General features: G+C 46.6%; 1 protein-coding gene across 6 annotated transcripts in view; it reads right to left on the bottom strand.

The window, feature by feature from the left end:
* CPEB1 (cytoplasmic polyadenylation element binding protein 1) overlaps positions 1 to 24,635 on the bottom strand; it is a 640,111-nt gene that overhangs the window by 68,391 nt on the left and 547,085 nt on the right. For 4 of the 6 annotated variants that reach the window (XM_078684985.1, XM_078684979.1, XM_078684980.1 and 1 more), the window contains exons 6-7: positions 9,194 to 9,307; positions 8,709 to 8,813 (exon numbers count right to left, since the gene is read on the bottom strand). In XM_078684985.1, coding sequence (XP_078541111.1) covers positions 8,709 to 8,813; positions 9,194 to 9,307 — 219 coding nt within the window. The remainder of the gene's footprint in view (positions 1 to 8,708; positions 8,814 to 9,193; positions 9,308 to 24,635) is intronic. The other 2 variants (XM_078684981.1, XM_078684984.1) reach the window with 1 other exon arrangement.

Here is a 24,635-nt window from a genome sequence, read left to right as displayed (position 1 = left end):
TGGCGGGAAGAAGGTTGGCAAGGTGATAGACTGCCCGATGTGGAAGGCCGTGACAACCTTGGGCAGGAAAGATCGCTTAGTACGCAACACCACTTTGTCCGGATGGACAGAAAGGAAAGGTGGAGTACAAGAAAGGGCCTGGAGCTCACTCACTCTCCTGGCAGAGGTGATGGCAACCAGGAAAGCAGTCTTCAGAGTAAGAAGGCGGAGAGGACAGTTGTGAAGTGGCTCAAAGGGAGCGCACATCAGAAACGTAAGAACCAGGTTCAAGTCCTACTGAGGCATCACAAACTGAACAGGAGGGAATGTGTGTGTGATGCCCTTTAGAAATCTATTTACAATAGGGGACTTGAACAAAGAAGGTTGATCAGGCAGCCTCAGAAAGGCTGAAAGGGCAGAAAGGTAGCCCTTGATAGTGCCCAGAGCAGAGCCCTGCTGGGCAAGAGAAAGAAGGAAGAGAAGAACCTCAGAGAGAGGGGCAGCAAGAGGATCCACAGCCTTTGCTGTGCACCATGCCACAAATCTGTTCCACCTGCAGGCGTATACCGACTTTGTGGAGGGACGCCTGGTTGCCAGAATGACGTTACACACTTCAGGAGGCAAGTCAAATGGCCTCAACTGTCGCCGCTCAATCTCCAAGCATGGAGGTGGAGACTGGACAGGTTCGGGTGGAGGACCGTCCCCTGTTGCTGCGACAGAAGGTCCTCCTGAAGAGGCAGACGAACAAGGGGATCGACTGACATACTGAGTAGCTCGGGATACCAGTACATTCATGCCCAGTCCGGAGCCACAGGAGGACTTGTGCCCGGTCGCGCTTGATCTTCAGCACTCTGGGCAGAAGTGGTATAGGCGGAAAGGCGTACAATAGACCGCAACTCCACTCGCGACGAAAAGCGTCTGAGCGAGTGCCGCCTTGGAAATTCCAACGCGCAGAACTGACATTGCGCGTTTTCCTCGGTGGCGAAAAGATCTAACCAAGGCTCTCCCCATTGCTGAAAGAGGCCTTGCGTCACGTCAGAGTTCAGACGCCATTCGTGATCCATCATGCACCGACGGCTGAGCTCATTCGCCCTGGCGTTCAGATATCCTGCCAGATGTTGAGCCACCAAGGTCACGCCCTGGCATTCCAGCCATTGCCAGAGGCGCAGAGCCTCCTGGCAAAGGGTCCACGACCCCACCTGGCCCCGTTTGTTGCAGTACCACATGGCGGTGGTGTTGTCCGTGAACACCTGCACTACACTCCCCCGGACAGAGGGGAGGAATGTCTTCAGTGCTAGATGAATCGCCCGTAACTCCAACAGGTTGATGTGGAGCCGGGCCAGAGTTCTGATCTACGCCTCTCCCATGTGGCCTCCCCAGCCCTGGAGGGACGCGTCCGTCACAACTACGTTCTCCGGTTGGGGAAGGGAGAGTGATCTGCCGCTGACCCAATCCCGGCCTGTGAGCCACCACTGCAGCTGTCTCGCAGTGCCCTCCGAGATCAGGACGTGGTCGGACAGGTTTCCCTGATGCTGGGCCCACTGAAACTTCAGATCCCACTGCAGAGCCCGCATCCGCCACCTGGCGTGATGCACCAGTAGGATGCAGGAGGCCATCAGCCCCAGAAGCCGCAGCGTCAACCTGACCGAGACCCGGGATAACGGCTGAAAGATGGGAATCAGAGCCTGAATATCCCGGACCCGCTGTTCGGGTGGATAAACCCAAAACCGCGCCGAGTCGAGAACCGCCCTGCACCGTTTCGGAGTCGAAGACTCGAAAAAGGAGATCAAAAAGAGTTAGTAAAAAAGTGACTAAGGTACCACTTTTTCCGGATCTGCGCTGCTGGCGCAGAAAAAAGAAGAACTGACGTCAGCACGCGGAGGCGGCGTTCTAAGTACTCGGACGACGTCATCACGGTGCCGACGACGGATGCGGAGCCGCAGACGACGCCTACAGACGCACAAGGGTACTGCTACGCAAAAATTTCCAGATCCAGTCTGACACCTGGGGATATTCTAAGGTAAGGAATCTAATACTAACGTGTCTCTTTCAGATATATATATAGCAATAGCCTTTTAACTACTAATCACTGAAGATTCAGGCCACTCCAAACAGCATTTTTACAAGTTTGAAAAAGCACTTGGCAATCAGGTTAAAAGTGTACATTAAGTACAAAACAGTGCCACCAAAGTCCTTCCTACATCTTCGTTCATAATGGCTAGGAAAACAGCTACTTGACACAGTAAAACCCCCAGTTCGCATGTTCTTGCAAGGAAACTAGGAAGCATCTCACTTATTCCAAATGGGGGATATTTGCTAGCAGCTAGGCAATCTTTTCTATAGCATGCTTGCCACTAAAGCGACTGGTGATTTTAACGTTAGATAAACCGAAAGGGTACAACAATATATTTATGCTGAAGGAAATAGGAGACAGTACGACTTTAGTAAGATAAGTTCATGAAATCTATTGCCGCCCAGATATCCCAAAAAGAAGAACTTCAAAGTAGAACTGAGACCAAGAGGTCATTTGTTCTCGCTCATTGTGACCCTTTATACCAAGACTAGCTTAGACTACTGCTGCACAGCACTAGGAAGGCACCCCAGGAACAGCCACACCCAGCCTTCTGGTTCCACTCTCTATTAAGTCACTGTCATTTGTGCCCTCATCTGGCCAACAGAGCTACATACATAAAGGAAGGTTGGCCAGATATATGGAGGCCTTGTAATAGCTAGGAGTAGAAGAGGTACAATGGTGAAGGAATTACTTATACAATTGTCTTATTAAGCGGGTTTAAAAAAAAACTCCAAATAGTTACAGACTAAAGAATCTACACGTCCAACAATCTTAAACCAGATTTATACTGCATACCAGATCTACAGAGGACAACCAAATGGAGCCAGCCACTCAAATCTGACCCAATTGCAAACCACTGAAGAATTCTGAACCAAGCAGGCTAGTGTTCTGAAGTATGCGTTGAGACCATACACCATATGCAAATGTTCAAGGATTATGTACACTCCAAATATAACCCACTCAATCAAAATTATGGGATATTCTTGAAAAATCATGCAATTTTCACCCGTCATCTGTTAATATTTTCATTTAAGAAAAAGTATTACACCTCAGTGAAACTTGTGCTATTCCAGCCTGTCACTCCATATTAGGGAACCCACAACTATGATAAGCGATCAGTTTAGCACAACAAAGGTGTATTTAATTGTGATGCTCTGGGAGACTTTTAGAGGATCACAAATATGTATCAGCTCCAAGAAGCAAATGGGAAACGGATTTCTCTGGAAATTTTGTCCCAGATAGGCCGCGATGAAGCAAACCCATTAAGAAGTGCGTTCTTAACTGGTGGGGAAGTGGCGAGGGCACAGGGCACAGGGTATTACAGGCAGCTTGTTGTGGTTAGTTTGCTGTATGGTTTTCCTCTACTTGTATGTAGATGCCATGACTGATCAGTTGCAACTTTAGTATGTGAATCATTGGAAAAGTCTTAACCCTAAAGTTAACAAAAAGAAAAAAAGGAAGAGTTTTGCTGCAATTGACAGAAGCTTTGCACACGTGGAATCAGATCAGAACTAAGGCTGGTAAAGCATGCACCTGTAAAGTAGTGTCAAGTGTGGTCACGTGCCCACCCATGAAAGCACATTTCCCAATGCGAAACATTTGAGCCTTTGATATGAACTAACAAGCCCCTAACAATTGAGGGTTCCGAGGGTTACCAGGCAAGATTAAGCTCTACAGAATGGACTCAAGAGCATATACTTGCAACATGGTGTCCCTAGGGTATTGCAATGCATGATAGAAGGAAGGGGAAAGGCATCGCTCTAGACTGAACTGGGCTAGTGGAGTCGAAGGCAAAAAATTAAGGCATCGATATAAACTTTGGAACCACTACTTTTAAACGCACATGGTAATTAATCCAGTGCATCTTGCCTGTAAAAGGCAGATTACATCAATATTAAAACGTATTTTGCTTAATATGACCTTAGTATAAAGCTTCACTAAATAATGAAAGGTGAAGGGTGCAGGTACTGAACTCTTTAATTAGGGCCCCTCAAATATTCAGATGTACTCCAGAAAAACATTTGCCAATTTGAGAATGTCAAAAGGTACCTCGAAAACACGAGTTTTATGTTCGTTGCTTTGGCATTCTTATTTAGCGTAAACAGATTGTTGTGTACAACTCCTTTTTTTCTGAAAGTAAATGCAAATGCAATTTCTTTTACATCACATCTGATAATCAAATTCTTTAAAAACTTTACAGATTCGGGCAGCCTGGATTCACTAGTATGCCGATCAATAATTATGGATTGACAGCCATGTCTGTCACGCACCATTTAAAATTAAAGGTATTGGTGCGTGCCCAAAAAGTTGCCCAGTGTTTCAAATGTTCAGCAGAGCAAGTAACAGAAAAAACACTGATTATTAAGTTTCAAGGTAAAGTTCAGCAGGCCTAATAATTCAGTCAGTCGAACCAATCTTTAAAAACCTCCCGAGTTATTCGAATCTAACTGAAGTGAACATCAAGATTTCATGTGGTGCAAATCAAAGTCACTGAATACAGCCCAACTGAGCTTTACCACTCAGTAGCCAACCTTCAGAGAGGTGTTAACAGATCAGAATGTCAACTTGTTTAATGAGATTTAATGCACTTTTACGTATGTGGTATTTGTATAGTGCAAACCTAGCCGAAAGGCACGCAAAAACTGAATATTGTCAAAGATAGTCAAGTGACTGGAGATGTATCTGGGTTCTGAGAGAAGGCGAGAACAGTTATTTCGTCATAAGGCATCGCTCAGTTGGGTTCCAAATTATAACAAGGTCAAACGGGAGCTGAAAGGTTTCTATATCATGTTTACTTGAGGGAAAAGGGCTGAAACCTTGTGTTTTGCGCTTTGAAGGAGTCATGCCTACAGATGTGCCACAAGCCACCTGAATATTTGAAAAAGAAATGCTCTCCAAGGTAAAAATTCTTCAAACACCACAAACGGTACTGTTTTAGGGTACGTAATCCTTTAAGGCAAGAAACCATGAAGCTCATGGTACTCGTACAGAAACCAAACACCTAGCTACTCCATCTTTCCATCGCAATAGGATTTTTTTATTATCAAAGGACCGGGTCGATGAAGGTAGAACAGCGTCACATTTGACATCTGCAGTTGGCATTAGGAATAGAAAATCGGAACACAATTCGAATGTTAACTGCATCAGTACACGTATCCAAGCCAACAAAGTTGGAGTCACCAGGCACAGTACACAGCAGACTTGTGTAACGGACCAAAGCTACAGCATAACTCTGGCTTCTCCAACCAGCCGCTCGCGCTCTACTGGTGGAGTGCAGATACCTGTGAGTAGCCCTCCAATGTGCAGCCCATGCTACTATAATAAAAGCTTTTGCTAGGTTAATGTATGTATACTAAAATTGAAAAGCGTATATTCAAGATAAAGATGTGTGTATTTTCAGTACTCACAAGCTGATGTTTGAGGTGTAGGAATGATATTGTAAAATATATTTAAAGATTGAGTAATAAATTCTGCAGCAGAGACTCTGGCTCTACTAGCTATGGCTGTTATGAATTACTCCTGTAGAGCCATTCTAAGTTGATAAAGCCTTTTACATTACTGGTGGCAACGCCAGCTTACACCGAGGGGATCACTGCATGGAGTGGTCGGTCTCGGTCTGATATTCTCACTATTACAATAGTAATAGCTTAGGATAATCACTGAACAGAAGTATATTACAGAAAAAGGCGGAGACCCCTGGCATATCTAACACATAAAAGTGTTAAGTCTTATTTAGCATATTCCACATATGAAGCTTGCGTTTATTAGAACGTTTTCAAAAGCGCTGTATCACATTTCGTGACTTAAGCGCACTAGAAAGCCAGATTACAAAAAATATCTGAATAGGTTAAGAGTTCGCGAACCATATCTGGGACTCTTTGGTCGCAACTCCTTTTCAGTGCAGAATCAAGTAAAGGCAAGTCTAAATAGAGAAATTTTCAGAGGAATCCTTAGTTGGGTTCAATCTCCAGGTATTGCGTCTGTCTACAGGTCTGCGCTTCATTGGCAGTGTCAACCTGGAGGCCATATTGTAACAAAACCTACTCATGACAGACCGCGCTTACAGCTCATTTCCATGTCCACTTTAAAAAAGAAAGACAATAAAGTTGTACAAAATGACATGTTTGGCACAATAGTTATACAGCATCTTTGTATTTTGCCGATTTATCTTTAACTCTTCAACTTCTTAAAGGAATGTGCATGGACACTACAACTTCGCTTACTTAAGACCAAATACGGAGGGGACTCCTGGCACCGATTAAGGTCTCTGGGATTTAAGGCGAGTTCTAATGTCTGCCTCACCCTTCATATGCGCTCTCATACCATCCTGAAAGCCGCTCTAGGTGCAGCAAGGGAAATAAAGGCCACAGCAAGTGTTCTCCTACATTGAGTTTACCCCCTACTGGTTCATTTGCACTAGGTCGAGGCGCTAACCTTCCATCTATACACAGAGCCCACAGCAACCCTTCAACCAAGCAGGGCAAGTGTCGAGCAGAGGGTAGGTGGAGCTCACCCTCATTCCGTCACTTCTGGTTAGTGGAGGTGGTCTGCGCTTCATAGGGACCCCCAGGCTTTGGGCAGGGGGTAGGTGGAGCTCACCCTCATTCCGTCACTTCTGGTTAGTGGAGGTGGTCTGCGCTTCATAGGGACCCCTAGGCTTTGGGGACGGGCATTTCTAGCTCCATTGAGCAGCTATGATCGCGTGCAGGCTCTGGGCAGCGCGTCTGAGCTGAGTCTAATCTCTACCCCGTGCCCCTCAAAGAGGAAGCTGCATCGGGATAATCCGATCATTAAATGCTCTACACAAACCGATTTATGTCTTCTGTGAACAACTGGGCTCATCTTATGAATGCACTGATGGGTTGCATTTCCATAAGGTGGACATTCCTTGTAACAGTATTTTGTTTTTGAGTACAGGGGAAGCTATGTGCTGCAGCCACTACGTTGACTGCCTGTCTGGTTTATTAGAGAGGGGCGGACTTGTAGAGACTGCGGCCCGCCGCCCCGTTTAAGGCTGGCTTGACAGCGCAGCGCTTAGACCTTGTGACCAACAAAGAACTGGCAGAGGACTACTTCGGCTACAGGTTGGTGCCTGCAGTAAAGGATTTGATAGGGCCAAAATAGAGTACTTCTACTGCACTTTGGCTTTTGGCATAGCTTACACTCAAAGCAGGAAAAGGTGGGATAGAGTTTAAAGGCCGGATCTGTTGATTATGAAATGTCAAATAAAAGCGGTAGGCCTGACCTTTATTACGAAAAACATATCACTAACCATTTGAATGTGGAATTTTATTTGGCATATCTTTGTAGTTTTTGGACTTCATGCCGATGGTCGCCATGTGGGAAAGCTCATGTTCAAAGCCATAGGGCAGTTATGACAAAGGCAGGAGACCTAGCTTAGTTACTATGAAAAGCATTTAATAAAGCCACTAGCCTTTTAAAAATGGGCTGTTATTGCATTCTGTTGCATGCTATATACAAGTATTTTGTGACATGTAATCTCCCAGACTTCTGAAGTAGGCATGGGATTAAGCGTTGGCAACTCCCTCTGACAACAGTGGAGATTTTCAATGCGATTATACTGGTTAGGCCCTACTGAGAGGGGTTGCATATTTATTTGAAAAAGGTTTGTCTACATTTCTAATTTTGTAAATGATGGTTGCCAGTTTAGACACTTTTTGGCCTGTGTTCGTTACGTTATCAAGACAACATTAAAGGCTACAGGCTTTCAGCTCACTGGCCAAAGTTATACCATATTCCATAGGTGTGATCGGTTTATTATGAAACATTATGACAAAGCGTAGAGACCCAACTTTGAGAAAAGCATAGGTTAAAGGTAATGACAACTTACTGAGTAACTAAACCAATGAAAACACTTCTTTATAAGCCAGACCTATTGGCATTGCTCGCAATGGTTTAGAATTAGCTTTGCTATCTTGGATCATGCTTGGCCGCTTAGAGCAAAGCCTTCTCTGGCACAGTTCTCAAATTCTCTGGCTCGCCCAAATCTAGTTTAGGTATCAGACGCGCTCAGGTTTGTAACAAGTGGTAAACTTGATCAACTATCGCTTGCATTGTGCCTGTACAGAATTGTGACTGACAACGCATATTTGAGAAACCACTGCAATCTGACACGGCAGGTGGCACCTGGTCTGCACATCAAATGCAGGCAGATCCCTCCGCAGACAGGTACTAGTACTAGTACTACACCCGTTCGAGGTATGCCTGGATGTCCCTGGCACCCTCCATCCCCCACCCCTTTTCAAGTGCAACCCCCAGGGAGCGTAAAGTGCACCAGTTGTTTGTGGTGCACAGTAGTGTGCCTGACTGCTTCTGTGCTGTATATAGGTATCGGTAGCCCATTCTGAAAAACCATAGTGTTTGGAGTTCTGCAAAGCAAGAGCACCTGTACATTGACAGCACTGTGTAATACGGCCCAAGACTTCTTAGATAGACTACACTATATTCACAACTCATTTAGGATGCCAGGCTGAAATGAAAAAGTGCTCCAATACCCTCAAAAACAGAAATAAATCACCAGCGTGCAGAACAATTAGTGTCAAGAGCAGTGAGCAAATTACCATCACCAGTGATATCCCAGAATCCCTCAGTGCTCTGAATAAGGAAAAATATAATCCTACCATGTCTTTATTACCTTTAGGCATATTACCTTTAGGAGGGCAGCGGGGGTGTTTGCCATCCTTACCGGGCCATTCTACACTGAGGGAGCCAAAAACACGGAATGTGTTAATCAGCCCAGCTGTGAGAAACAAAGGGAGAATTTTTACTCAAAACTGCATAGCCACCTACTTTCATACATTTGTGCAAATGGGGGTGGGGAAGAAGAGACAAAAACTTTCACCTCCAAACAATAGTAATCTTGCATCAAATTCAGGCAGGGGATCTTATCCCACTTGTCTCACCCCCAACCTGTCCAATGATACAATAGGTGTCCAAGTGATAACAACGACACGTCACAACAACCCAAGCAGAAACATTTACACACCTTTCCTAGCTGCAAATTCCACGGTGGCATTTCTTCCAATTTAAATTAGGAAACACCAGTTATCTGAACAGACGACCAAACAAGCTTGTGTCAAACATGTAGCTTCTGTATAAATCCAATTTGCATAGACTTACTTTCAGTGATATCCCAGGGAACACCTCCGAGAAACACTTTGCATGAGTAGACTGGGTTCTTGTAGTTACGAGGAGGAAGTTGTCCGCTCCATGTGCAGGTGGCTTCATTCACAGCTGAAAATAAATTGACTTAGTCTTAAGAACAGAAATCCAGACATATCTGCAAATTGAACTGCACCATTTTAAAATCGATTGAAACTTTAGAAACATTGGTAATGTCCTCCAGCTCTCCCATGGTTTAATACTTTTGGGAAGCAATTCAAGGTAAAACCACGGTCAAAAGTAACAGTGCAAATGCTTGTGAGGCATACATCACTGCTGATACCGGCATTGGTGGAAATCAGATTTTGTTACCCGTCAGGAGATTAGTACACTCACCCACAGGGTTCTACTCCATTTCATTGGGTGCAGAATGCCACTATACAGATTTGGATTACCTGAACCCGGCATCTTAGGGGATATTCAAAGGATCTATATTCTACCTACTTCATCCTAGGAATTGCCCATCCTTTATGTGCAGACACAAATGCAGTGCCTGCTGAATGTGTGTAGGGTGGAGGAGTCCTAGCACTCTCTGAACAAAACACATACTCACAGCTTTGTCAGTGCATTAACATGAATTCTCAAGCGGAATCCAAACACTGGGGTTCTGTTAACTCGCACCACAAAATTGGATAGACATTCGAACCTGAGCATCTGAGTCTTTCCCTCTGAGAACACTGTTCTAACGGAGTTTGTCAAACCAGCATGTTGTGTTTGCTTCAAAATCCTGTTCATTTCAGTTGAGAATGAACCACAAGTTATTTACATTTCTTTCAGTCAAAATCATTAGTCAATGCTCTCATTCCACGATAGGTTATTACCTTCCAGTTTAAATGGGACTACCGTATTTAAATGTGGCAGCCTTTTGATCTTTGGGCTCAAGTAAACCGATTCATTCGGAGGCCTTATAAGATCCCTGCACTGGTTAGCAAGACGACATTTTTAAATCAGTCTGATCTTTTCATTCCATAGCTGCTATATGCAGACACCCACAATATGCAATTTGATAAGAACCTTCATAAAGTACCCAAGGTCAGAAAGACTGCATTGGGCAGCGCATAATTCAAAATCCATGGCGCCAAATTGTGGAATACCTTGCAAACCGCTTAGTAGGAAGCCAATCCTACTTGAATTTAATTCTGTAAACTTGAATTACTCGTGTTCACTGTAAATTCACTTCAGCAACGGAGTAGATTTATTCAAAACTGAGAAACGCCCATGTGGAAAGTCCATCTAAATGCCTGCCAAAACTAGAAATAGGTGGGTGACAACTCGCTTCAAACATACCTGCTCAGATTAGCTTTAATTAAGCCATGCACAGACCCTATCGCTAGGAGATCCTCCACTAAGCTCCTTCCTGACATTGTGCCAACTGTCTTAACTGTCTGGTTTCAAGATTCTCAAACAGTTAAGAGTTCAGTATCCATCTAAAAATAGCCAACTTGACCCTGTTCAGCTTCCAAACTTTACAATTTGCACCGTTCCTGCAGTAAAACTCAAGCACCTCAGTTCACCAAAATAACCCATCATCCATATCACATTTACTGCATTAGCCTCTGCATTTGGCATTACATTATTTCATCCAATACCTATTTACCTTGACCTCTTGACCTTGCTGGCATGAACTGTGATTGGTCCTCGCCTTAAACTGTTGACACTTGTGGTGCTCACTGCAATCTTCTCCCAACCCAATCCCTCAAGGATCAACATAATTTACCTATTTTCTATCTTAACTGCTCCTCACTGGTTATCATTCTCCATCACCCTACTGCTAATACCCATCATTTCCTTCAGCACAAAGTCTTCACACTCCGATCACTACCTCACTCCAATCAAGTGCTAAATGATTGGACACTTTCTTATGCTATATTCCAAGCTTACATCGTCCAATGTAATCCACTCAATAGAGCTAATTTCCTGCAGCCCACGACAATTCTTGCCCAACCACCAAAAACTTCAGGTTGAATTGGATTATCTTTAGCACAGTCACCCGCAGAAGTTAAATGCATAAAAGAATAGACTATACCTATTTAAACACGGTTTACTTATGCACACTGTTTAACAAGCTAAACTGACAACTGGAAAAGTGTTTGGGTCGAGTCCAGACTCAGCTGCTCAGAGAGGCATGCTGTATTTCTTCTGTGGCTTTTGGCCACACCCACTGGTTTTCATTGTGTCCTTCCTGTGCCCTTCAAGCTGCCTTTCTTTTTATGGCGAATTGGTGCCATTTGTCCCTCCTTTGGTGTAGTTGTCATGTCCATGGCGACTGACCCCATGACAACATTTATAAACAGTATAGCCTACTTGACTCATGCCCTAGGTCACTGCAGTCACCGAAGCAGCAAGCTACATGGCTCTGTATGCCTAACTTATACAGACCTGTGCCCATCCTTCTCTAGCAGTGTGCAACAGATGCCTTTTTCTTGGTTATTAGAGAACGGCTTGGGAGACAGCTAGCAGCACGACTTAAGGCTCATGCTGACTGCCATCTCGGGTGGAGTCCTCCACCTAAATACAGTACTCAACATGCCATTGTTTATGCAGCCCAGGCTCAAGAATCAGCACTTCCACCCTCTCCAGCCACGCCTCCTTCAGCAACAGTCATCTACACTAGAAAGGATTTCTCAGCATTTAGGCTATGGTAAAGTGAAAACCTCACACTGGTCAATATAGAGCACTATCAAGGAAGCTAGCACATTGAAATTAAGTGTTATGGGTATAGTGTTCAAGTGGTTGCAAGTCAAATGTCCTGAATCCTACAGTGATCAATATTACCATTCGGCACTAATGATTTTAGCGGATCTGTTCAGAAACTTAGTTATCAGGAGATAAGCTACGTTCCACCCCGAGATAAGTATGTGGAGTTGGCCCCTGGACTCAAATCGTACACCATGTTTGTTTCAAAGCGAGTTTCAATCAGCAAGGGATAGTACATCAACTGCTCTAAAGGGTATTCCAAAGTCTAAAACAGCAACTAGTGGCCATGCTTGCACGTATCCCGGTATACAGGGAGTATATCAAGAACAATGGAAAGATTCAAAATCGAGGAAAAGCTCAGATACAGGATTGGATAGTTACATGGGACCGATCATACACAATTATTCTGGCGATGTGAAGTGTTACATGCACAGATAGTTTTAACAGGAGTAGGTATTTGTCCACTCAATTCACTGAGCATAGTCTTTGAGGGGATAAGCTTATTGATTGATGGGTGAGGGGATGGTATGTGGTTAAACATGTCTGTCCCAACACTCAGGGCAGCACATGACTGAAGAGTTTCAGCACAAGGTTGTCCCTTTGATTTATGCAAGTTGGAGTCTTTCATTTTATGCTTATTCCAGTGGGAGCCATTGGCGCTCACAGCTCTTGACACAGCCTTTTATACTTGTGAATTCAAAGTTACTGGACTACCCAAGAGTGAGTTAATGCTGAGCACAAGTTCACTGAAGGTGCTTCAAGTTTCTAAAGGCCATAGTAATGAGTTAAACTCAGTCAGCTGGCTAGAAAAAATAAATTGATAACTTGCCTCTGAAAACTGGATGGGATTACTGGAAACCAGAGTTGCCCGTGTTTTACACAAGTAACCTGCAACCCATACAAAGGGATTTCATTTAACGGTATCCAACTTAGCACAGCAAGACTGAAAAATAGTTTTTAATTGGTTCCAACTTAACGCCCTCAAGTGCAACTCGGATAAATCGGAGGTACTCTTCTTCGGGTGCAGTTCGGATCCAGAGTGGCAGGAATGGTGGCCGGCGAATATGTTTCCACCTGTAGGTTTGTCCCAGGTGGTTAAAAACCTGGGGATTGGGGCGTGGCCAAGATGGCGGTGTGAGCGGACGTGGCCTGCTGAGCTCCCGCCGCCGAACGCCGATTTATCGCTTCTAAAGCACCCTCCCGGGTACCGAGAGGCCTCATTGGGACCCCAGACCAGTTGCCAGCTTGGTGCGGACATCTGCAAGGCGGCGCTGAGGTCCAGCTGTGTTGGGCTCGGACCGTCTCTAGGCCGGGACACTGCGGCCTACGGGGACCTGTGGCGGACGGAGCAGCGAAAACGAGGCCGAGAGGGGCGGAGCCATAAAGCCGACGCTGAGGCATCCCTGACGGGAAACGGCAGGTCTGACCCGCGCGATTGAATGCGAGGCCTCCCGCGGCTCCTCCGTGGAGGCTTCTGCGGACCTGCCGGGAAACTACACCAGCATACCCAGGGTCCCTGGGCTACACATGCGACTGCTGGAGGGCGGAAACGGAGATTGCAGCGGCGGCGGCCGAGCCCGGGAGGCGGCCTGAGGTGAGGAGAGGGGGGAGACAGAGACGAACCCCCCCCCCCCCCGGGAGACTCGCTGCTCCGGGCTGCGGCTATGGGTCAGCAGTGAGCAGCTAAACACAGCGCCGACCCCCCCGGCTGCGGACTGCCACCATTGGAGCCTCCCCTGGCACTGGAGGTGATCTATGCACTGAGCGCCGCCATTTTAGGGCCGGGTGATTGCAGCCAGAGCTCCGCTCGAGCGGGAAGCACCCTTCGCCACATCTGACCGGGGCACACGTGCCTTCACTACAGTCACACGTCTGCCCCCCCACACATAAGGGGGTGCGGGTTGGAACTTGCGTGTACCGCAGCCTTAGACATCGGAGAGGAGCAGGGGTCCCCCCACCCTACACAGAAGGAAACGAGAGACGGCCGGGGGGAGGTGTGGAGACCCCGGTGTGGTGCCGCTGCCGCAGAGGCCCCCAGTGTGTGCCGCGTCAATCGTGACCTGGAGTGGCCGTTGGGGTGAGGTGCCCCGGGGACTGCCGTATTGAGACATCACCCGGCCCAGTTACTGGCTCTCCCACACGGACTGCAACGTCTGGGTTAACGCCCCGAGCACTATCTGAGGGGGGCACGCAGGCACTCAGGACCTAGCAGCGGAAGCAATTGGAGCCGAGGAGACCGACAGCGGTGCGAGGGAGGTGGACTTTTAGCACCGGACCGTCTGGTGCCCATCTACAGGTGCTACGACGGGCTTCTGGCCCGGTCCACGCCGGACTGTTCTGCTGACAGGCCTGGGAAGTATGGCGAATGGCAGGGTGCGAAAAGACAGGACCATTAAAGACTTGCTTACACCCATCTCCGTGGGGGGGGGGAAAAAACGGACCCTCACAGCGCTGGAAACCATGCGGCGTCCACTAAGTCAACGACCGGCACACCGGGCACCAGCCCCCCAAGCAATGACGAGCCGGTCACGAGATCTTTCTTGGAATCACTATTTGGTGGCCTACGGGAAGATCTCCAGCTACTTAAGACTGAATTGAAGGGAGAGATTCGAGAGCTGAGGCGAGACACGGACGCCATCGGCGAGCGGGTAGCGGATCTAGAATCGAAGAGTGATGGCCGAGACGTCGAGATGGAAGCGCTCCAGCAAGAAATTATCCGCATCCATGACCAGCAAGTCGACTTACAATCCCATGTGGAGGACTTGGAAAACAGGTCTCGGAGGCATAACATACGAATTAGAGGAGTAAAACCCACCCCGGACACGGCGGACTTCTTCAAGTTCACGCAAGGCCTTTTCAACCACATTTTGGGCCGATCGGCTGACTCCATTATCACGATAGACAGAGCACATCGGACTGGACCGCCTAGAGCCTCGGGTGCCTTGCCAGCGGATATCCTGGTCTGCGTCCAGGACTATCGCACCAAAGAAGAGATTCTCACTAAAGCGCGACAGCTGGGCTCCGTCTCCTATGGCGAACACTCGCCGACACTCTATCAGGACCTGGCGGCCATCACCCTGGAAAAGCGTAGATCATTCAGACCGATTACTGCTGAACTGCGACGCCTCGGTGTCACATATAGCTGGGGACACCCGTTCAGGATTGTATTTAAATTGAACAACAAAGTGCACCAGATTCGATCTCTCACTGAAGCTTGCCGGCTGTTAGGCATCGAGGAACCTGAACTAGCGGGAGACTCGCAACCGGGGAACCCCTCGGAGACCAGCACCGCAGGACAATGGCGACAGCAGAAACGACGGCGCAGGCCGAGTCGCCCTCCACAGGAGGAGATACAGGAAGGTCAAAGGGCGGCAGTCGAGACGGCGGCACTGGAACTGGCAGAAACGGCTGATGGCTGACGGATAAACGCTGAGCTGATCTTAATTCGCTTTGGCGGTCGGCGGCGGGAGAGGACTTGAAAAGACTGGACACGTACCCCTGTCTTCTCAGTGACCCTACTTCTTCTGAGCGTTGTGCAAATGGGAACATTCTACTTGTTGCTGGGGGGGGGGGGTGGGTGGGATGGGATTCTGCAAGGCCAAATTGGGGTGGGTCTGCTGTGGGAGGTGGGGGGAATGTTGGGGTTTGTTATTGAGTGCCAGTTGTTATTGGGTTTGACCGCCGAGGTGCTGCCATCCGAGAATTGGGGGAGTCCCACTAGGTCTGGGATAGGCAAATATCTGTTGTGTCACCTGCCAACTCTCGCTCCTAGGGACCGACGGATAACACTACTGGGCAGCCTTATCGCACACTCTATATAAAATGGCAGGTGTTGAGAAAATTACACCACGGTCCGAAATGGCGCGGACCCCCTTGAGAGCACTGACATGGAATGTCAGGGGCCTCAATGACTATAGGAAGCTGAGAAAGGTCCTTAGTTACCTACGCAGGCATAACATAGACCTCGCTCTCCTCCAGGAGACACATTTGCCTCTCACTAGCAGGATGTTACAGCACAAGGGGTTGACGGGAAATATTATTGCAGCGGGCTTCACCACACACTCGAGAGGGACACTAATATGGGTGAACCCGCGTTCCAAACTCACTTTACAGTCACTGGAGTCGGACCCAGAGGGGAGATATGTCGTTTGCAGATGCAGGGGGCAGGGGCATGATGTGCTGCTTGTGAATGTCTACAGGCCCAACTACGATTCACCGGAGTTCTACACAGACTTGGCCCGGAGATGCAAAATGTATGATTGTGCGTATATGCTTTGGGGCGGGGACTTTAACCTGGTCCTAAACCCGGATCTGGACAGGTCCGCGGGACCGAGCAGGAGCCCGTCGGCGGCTGCCACGGCGCTCCGCACTGAGATGGTGCACCTGGATCTCTTGGATGTGTGGCGCAGTAGACATCACTCCAGAGGGGGGTACACACACTATTCAGCATATCATGCACTGCACACTAGAATAGACTACTGGTTTGTTTCACAACAGCTATCCAATAACATTAGGGACTGTCTCATACTGCCACGCACACTGTCTGATCACTCTCCTCTCCTCCTGGAGTCGCCGGTGCGCGGAATCCCCCCTTTTACGTGGCGCTTCCCCCCGTACTCTTTACTGGACGAGGTGTACCGAGGGGAGCTTGCGGAAGAAATCAAAAGCTTTTTTGTGACGAATACGGGCTCTGTGGAAAGTTTTCAGACGCTGTGGGAGACCTTTAAGGTCTACATACGCGGGATAGCCATGGCCAAACACTCCAGTGTCCTGAAATCCATTAGACAGCGGCTCACGTATTTAGAGGGTAGGCTGAAGGACCTTGAAGGGAGACACCAGGCGGAACCAGAGGGAGACGCACTAGAACAGATAAAACAACTGTTGAAAGAATATCACACGGAGGCAGACAGAGGTACAGCACATGGGCAAATATGCCACGGCCCGCGTGTATGGCGAGGGTGAAAGGCCAGGTTCTCTCCTGGCTAAGATGATCAAACATGAGCGGCGGCCACTGCTGATTGGCGAGTTGGTCTCGAGCACGGGAGAGACCCTCACAGATGAGGAGCAGATTGTGGGGGAATTCAGGCGGTACTACTCTGCTCTATACGAATCAAAATCGACGGGGCTGGATGGGGCAATAGACGACTACCTGAGTTATATCCAGATGCCACAACTGTCTGATTCGCAAAGAGAATTCCTTATGATGCCCATCCAGAGGGAGGAAATAGAGGAGGCATTAGATAGTATGAGGGTGGGCAGCGCACCGGGCGCTGACGGACTTACTGTCGGCTTCTACAAATCGTTTAAAGAACTCCTGGTCCCCTACCTCTCAGCATTATTTGATGACATATGCTTAGAAGGATCCATGCCCCCGACGATGCGAGAGGCACTCATCATAACGATACTCAAACCTGGGAAACCTCCCACGGAATGCGGTTCGTACAGACCCCTCTCCTTGATTAACGTGGATGCTAAGTTGTATGCGAAGGTGCTGGCAACGCGTCTCGCTCTCCTCGCCCCTAAACTGGTGGCCCCGGAACAGGCAGGTTTTATCCCATCTAGGAACCTCACATACAACATTCGTACAGTCCTGGGGACGATGCAGCACGTGAAGCCGGAGAATAAGGCATTAGCGATATTCCTGGATATGGAGAAAGCCTTCGACTCTGTAGAGTGGCCTTTCATGTCCAGAGTACTTAGGAAACTGGGACTAGGTGAGCCCTTTTTACAAATGATAGGCGCCTTGTACTACAAACCAAAGGCCAGGCTACGAATTGGTGATACGGTCACGGAGGCGTTTGGGATTGGCAGGGGCACTCGACAGGGCTGCCCGCTCTCCCCGTTGTTATACGCTCTAGTAGCGGAACCCCTAGCGTGTGCGCTCCGAGAGTACCACAGCCATGAAGGTATTAATTTCCCTACATACAGGATATGCATATCCACGTACGCCGACGACACGCTTTTGTATGTCCGGGACCCGGAGCTTAACCTCGCACCTGTACTAAGGGAGGTAGTACAGTTTGGAGCCCTATCTGGTCTAAAGGTAAACTGGTCTAAATCGGTGGCATTCCCGCTGACGCCGGTGACAAAGGAATTTGTCATGGACTACCCACTGCAGTGGTCGGAGGATCCGGTCAGGTATTTAGGCATAAAACTACACCCGGACCCGGAGGTATTGATCAGGGAAAATTACGGAGTGGCTTACATGAAACTGGTTGACGATGTAGACAGATGGTGTAGGCTGCCGCTGTCCCTCGCGGGTCGTATTGCGCTCATGAAAATGCTGGTGCTTCCGAGGTTCTTGTTTCTCTTTTGCAACCTCCCGGTGGTACTATCTAAGGCGTTTTTTAAAACACTGATTCAGACCCTCACGAGACTGGCATGGGGAGGTAAGCAACCGAGGGTTAAGTGGCAAATCCTGACTCTCCCATGTGACCAAGGTGGTTTGGGGGCCCCGGACGTGGAACAGTACTACAGGGTCGCGCAAGCGATGCACCTGCACACTTGGATACATGGGGATGGTAATATTCCTCATGTAATTCTAGAGACGCTCTTCACAAAACCCCTCCAACCAGCGGCTACGGTGTTCGAACCGGCCACGAGACGGGTTGGCACTCTGGACTCTTTTACGAGTACGAATCACGCATGGCACTCTGTGGCCAGAAGCCATGACTGCACACTGCTGTATCCCCCCCTGGTCCCGATTGAATGGGCCTTGTGGCTTCCACCGCTGAGAGAAAAGGGAGTCACGCGTGCCCTCAATCAGCTAGGCATACTCAAGTTGGGGGACCTGTTCAGGGACGGGAAGGTGGTCACCTGGGAACAGGTGGCTCTACCCCAGGTCGCTACGACGCTGCTGCATAGTTTCCATCTGCATAGAGTCCGCGCAGCGCTACAGGTGCTGCTGGGGCCGGATATGGAGGAACCCGCAGAATTACCAGAACTGTCTTACGTCATAAAAACACAGTCGAGCAGCAAGATGATAACGCGACTGTACAGGATGGGGCAGTGTCACCGAAAGCAAGAACCCTCGAAGGCCCGACAGGCGTGGCAGCGAGACTTACAGATGGAGATAAGCGACGAAATGTGGCAATATTGCTGTCAGAAAACGAAACGGGTGTCGCTGAATGCTAGACATAGGCTTGTTCAGTTTAAGTTTTTACAGAGAGTGTATTACACTCCGGAACGCTTGCACAGGTATGGGCTACGGCAGACGCCGGAATGTGAGCGCTGCAGTGCGTCAGTGGCGGACTTCGTGCACTTGGCCTGGACCTGCCCGGGGATAAACACCTTCTGGGAAGAAGTCTTCCTTGAGTTGGGGCGGATTCTGGAGATGGAGCTCCCGGTGGACCCGGCATTAGTTCTGCTGGGGCATACCAGAGCCTTGCCCCCAGCTACACGTCGCCTGGCTGGCATAGGGTTACTTCTGGCTCGGAGAGCGATAGCAATGAGCTGGATGCGCGGCCCGCTTCCAACTAAAAAAGGATGGGAAAGGGCTCTGTTGTACAGTTGCACACAATCCCAGCTGTATAGTGAATTACTGCCACCTGTGAGCAGACCACGGAACTTCTGGGACCAGTACCTGACATACGTCTCGAATAGGAACGACACGGTGGAGGATCGGGAGGAGACAGAGGAGCAGCAGGAAGGGGGGGGGGGGACACCGGGGACTAGGCTATCTCAGGTTACATGGAGGCACCATGCGGGAGGGACATCAGGGTAATGCAGACACCAGAGACCTACGACACATAGGCGCATGCATGTGGGGTCCTTCAGGACAGGAACATAGAGTGTATGAATAAATGGAGGGGTGGAGTGGGGGCGAGAGGATTCGGCTGAGGCTAGTGACACGTAACTTTGAGTAGGCAGTTGCACACGGGAAGAGGCACACAGGCAGTTGAGGGGGGAGGGGAGGGACGTTGTGGGCAAGTTGGGTTAGGGGAGTTAGATTTCGACCACGTAGATGAATGCGCGCACTGAAAGAGACTACCAATACAGCGCTAGAGAAAGCAGAGGTTGCCCTCCTGTAGTGCTGGAGGGTATTGACTTGGGACATTTGCGTCAATGCATGAAACTGTTGTAATGGTATTTGAAGCCCAGGTAACTGGAACGGGTGACGCCGGTAACACTTTTAGCATAATTTATAACTTTCTCCCAGTCAGGAACAATGGAACAGCATATTGTATTGACAAGATCCTAGATTGCTGCCGGCCCCAGGGTTGTAGGCGGAAAGCTGTGTGCATGCATGGATAGTGAATAAAAGTTTTTAAAAAAAAAACCTGGGGATTAAGATCGATAATGGCTTGACACTGCGATCCCAGATAATCGGTCTCACTGGCACCTGTTTCGGTTTGCTCCGGATGCTACGCAAGTTTCTTCCCATACTATCGGAAGATCACAGGAAGATAACTGTGCAGGCTATAATCGGTTCGAGAATGGATTATTCTAACATTCTGTATCTTGGCCTGCCGGAGTATCTGTTACAACGACTGCAGGTGGTCCAGAATTCGGCAGCACGGGCCATTTTCGGACTATCTGGCCGTGCTAGAACTTCGGGTCTCCTGCAGTCACTTCACTGGCTCCCCATCCGGAAGCGGATAATTTTCAAAGCTCTGACTTTGGCTCATAAAGCTCTTTATGCTTCAGGAGCAAAATATTTACAAAAAAGGGTCGTTTTTACCACCCTACAAGATCCTTGAGGTCCGGATCTTCGTTCCTTGCCGCGGTCCCTCGTATTAAAAGGGCGCGCATAGGAGGCCGATCTTTCAGACTGTTGGCTCCACAGCTCTGGAACACTCTGCCAGTGACTTTGCGCAGTATTTCAAATTTACTGACGTTCAGGAAGGGCCTTAAAACCTGGCTCTTTTCTTAGATATTAGTTTTCTTGGTTAGTCTGGATTTCCCTCCTCTTTTTCTGCTTTTTCTTTCTGTTATGTTGTGATACAGGTGTGCATTAAAGCGCCGGGACACTCTGATTAGCCGTGCGCTATACAAGACAAATATAACATAACAAAATGTAGACTCTGGGCTCAATACAGAAACATTTTCAAATGGTCAAATTTATAACCCTGTGCATCATAGCATTAAAAATTGAACTGTAGCTCAATTGTAATAAACACACTTTGATATCACCATTTAAAAGGTTCAACTACAGCCTTTATACATTTTAAATCTTTCCAATGATGAAATTAACGTATCACAAGACATTAAAATTAAACAATCAGGTCCTGCTTCACGTTTTCAAATGGACAATGATTTACTAAGGCCATAAAAAAAAAAAAACTTTAGATTTTTATCTAGTAAATAGTCGTTGGGGCTTAACTGCTTAGAAAAGTTTCAAAAGGCTCCACTAATTTCCATATTGAACAGTACATCCTCCCTGCACATTTTTATATTAGATTTTATTTCCCCCTCCTTGGAACTTTTAAAGTGTTTAATTTACCCTGCAATGGTAAAAATCAGAGAATCATTCAGAGCCCACACTTGTCTACGTATGTAATATCTGAATTGAAGGTAAGTTAATTGAATTTATATATATATATATATATATATATATAAAAAAAAGACAATTTTGTAATCAATAGGAGCTTTTTTTCGCTTACGGACAATACTTTCCAACTCAAGTAGCTTGGGGGATAGAACGTCAGATGGCACTAGAATCTATGTATTATAACGAGAATTTAAGGCCTTCACTTTGTGGTCACTCTTGTTGCTCATGTTCCAGAACTAGTAGGGCACTGTCAGTCCACACGAGGAGTCACTACATCGGAAGTATTAGACTGCAATTTTATAGGCCTGTTCAATTTGGTCTTATTTTTAAATTGTACTGTTTTAAACTCCTTCTGCCGCCCCAGCCGGTGTATATATTCATTCAGAAAAGTTTCCAGAAGTGCGCTAGTTCATCATTAAAATAAGCCCTGATCTTATTCTATTTTACTTAAAACATGGCAGCCAATGTCTACTTGTTTCAAGCCAAACTGGACTTGCTCGAACAAGTCATAATATTCACAAAGTTAAGTGCTTACAAATCATTGGCAACATTAATAAGACTAAATACCCTCCTAGGACAAGGACAAGAACCAGGGGTGTGGAATTTAATAAAATATCTACTTGTCCTTAGGGCAGGTTGCTTTATAAATCTACTTATCCAGTAACAAAACCAACTTGCCCCTTTGGTGCCATGCAGTGCAGCAAAAAATTATGGCAGCCATTTCATTATACAATAGCTCGGATAATGCCTCTGATTATTATGGCAGGGCTCATACCATAGTAGTATTTGAATACTTGCGATCCCCTTATGTTGCCACGTTTCCGCAAGTCTACATACTGGGGCTGAAGGTAGTGGTAAGCAATAGTTCCAGGGTTAGAATGTCATTTCAAGTCTGTGCAAACCTACTAACATGCATGTTATAAGGGTATTCAATAACTCTTTAGTCTTTTCCCATACTGAGAAATATTGGAAATTTACTCCTGACAATGGCAGATGTAAACCTTCCAGAGTTGGAACGACAGTGGTTGGAGGGAAAGTAAGCTTGCAAACACTCAGGTTTTCACATAAGCAAATCCACGCGTGCACATTTGCTTATGATAAAATACAGTTCAAATACTTTCTAGGAGTAATATTTCTTGCCCGACTTCTGTAAATTCTTGGGAATTAACAAAAGCTTCATAGCTGCACTTAATGCAAGGACATACCATGGGTGCACTTTTGAGACTCTAGAATAATTGGGGCCCTAATTTGGTCGGGTGTGGACCGTGACCTTGTGTTAAAATTCTGTCTCTGCATTGGCTGGCTTCACCAAGTGACAGCATTCTGCTCTTTCACAAGAAGCATATTGACACACAAAGTAGTTTTGTTCAGTGCCAGTAACTGAGGCAGCCAGCTTTTTTTTTTTTTAGACCCAATTGCAGCCAGCTTTTTTTTTTTTTAGACCCAATTGCTTCTAGACCCAATTGCTTTTGCCAAGGTTATAATTGTGAGGGCCGGCATCACACCAATAAAGTTTTACAAAAACCAGGCCAAAACAATTTACATTGACAAAACTAAAAAGCAGACTACCAATTTCAGACCTACTAGCTTTGCCAATACCCATTTGTTTCCCATAACCTTATTGTAACTGGTTACACCGATTTTCCATTCTGAATATTTTTGGGAAATACTAGCGTGCATCAACACGTTATTAAATGATGCTGCAAAGAAATGGTACCTGAAATTTTACAGTTAAGCAAAATGTTTTTCTGCTTTTTTAATGAACAATTTACTTTGAAAGCAAATAATCAATCTGGTTTTCAAGCTTTCTGCAAATATCTACAGCAAATCAGCGCATTCTGAGAGCATTATAACTAGTCTCATATTGCTAAACTTTTAAAGCGTGTATCCATTTTTAAACTGGAACTACGGTCAGTAATGCAGTCAGCTTACAAAATGTATTTTGAGCTCTCACCCTAATAAAGGCTTACAATTAATGAACTATAACATATGGACGAAAATATTACCTTAACTGCAGACAGGGCCCTTCACTAATCTATAATGTGGTACTTGCAAAAAGGCAGCCAAAGGATGTGCTGCAGGGGAAATTGGGCCTACTTGTCCCAAGGACCAAATACACATGACAACTTGTTGCCCTTGACCCCAAATATGTCATCAACGTTCCGCTATAGGAATTACACATCCCTGAAGAACCAGTGTGCCATTTTTAAAGATGGAAGTGGAAGATTCACCTTTGTATGCATAAGTCACCCACTCAGTCTCATTTAACAAATTAGAATCTTTATTTGTCGAGCCCTTATAGGCAGGCCTCAATTTGTATTGTGATTTATATTAAGAGTCAAATTAAAACTGGATTCATGGTTAAACATGACAGCAGGGGCATAGTGGTTCATGCATACAAAAATACATCTACCACCTTAACATAAAAGTTTCTGAAAATACTTTGTTTCAATGAGGGTACTCTGCTCATGTTGCACAGTTTGCGTCAGTGCAAGAGGACATGGGAAACACTGAACTGTTAGTTTTAATAGATTACCCTTTCTAAACATTTACAAGATAAATTAAACTAAGAAAATATAATTAAAATGGTTATTTTTTATGTAACCCCTTTAACTCTCCCATATATATTTAATAGATGAGGATTAGGTCATGCCAAGAACAGATGCTTACAGGGTAAGTAACAATCTGTTCGAGGCATGTGTGCTGTAGATACACATGCTTTGCATAAACTATATAGCAGTACTCTTCCAGAGCGGTGGCTAACCAGTGGGTTTGCAGTTGCCTGAAAAAGTGTTCCTAGCACTGCTTGTCCTACATTATCTTTTTAGGTGTGCCAATGCATCCACACAAGGTTTTGTAAATATGTATGGTGTAAATCATGTAGCTTCTTTACAAATATTCAAACAAAAAATAACTTTTTTTGGAAGAGCAAAGTACGAGAGAAGAATCAGATTTGATTCTTTAGAAAGCCCTCATTCACCAACCAAGTAGGTGCCATGCTTCATCGGGCCCCACCAGGAAGGTCGAGTACCTACCCGGTGTGCTTGAACGCCAGAATTACTGCGGAGCTGGTTTATTTTGTGTAGTGAGTGAGATGAGTTAAAAGTGGCTGGGTTGAGTCCAAAAATTATTTATTCGATGGCCAACCAGGCAAGGTTAAAAAATTGAGTGAGTGATGGATGCTGGATAGATAGTTCAGATAGGTCTCACTGT

Source organism: Lissotriton helveticus, chromosome 3_2 (genome assembly GCF_964261635.1).
Source record: "Lissotriton helveticus chromosome 3_2, aLisHel1.1, whole genome shotgun sequence".
Taxonomy (NCBI): domain Eukaryota; kingdom Metazoa; phylum Chordata; class Amphibia; order Caudata; family Salamandridae; genus Lissotriton; species Lissotriton helveticus.
Note: the sequence above shows the minus strand (reverse complement) of the source record. Positions and strands in the feature narration are given on the sequence as shown.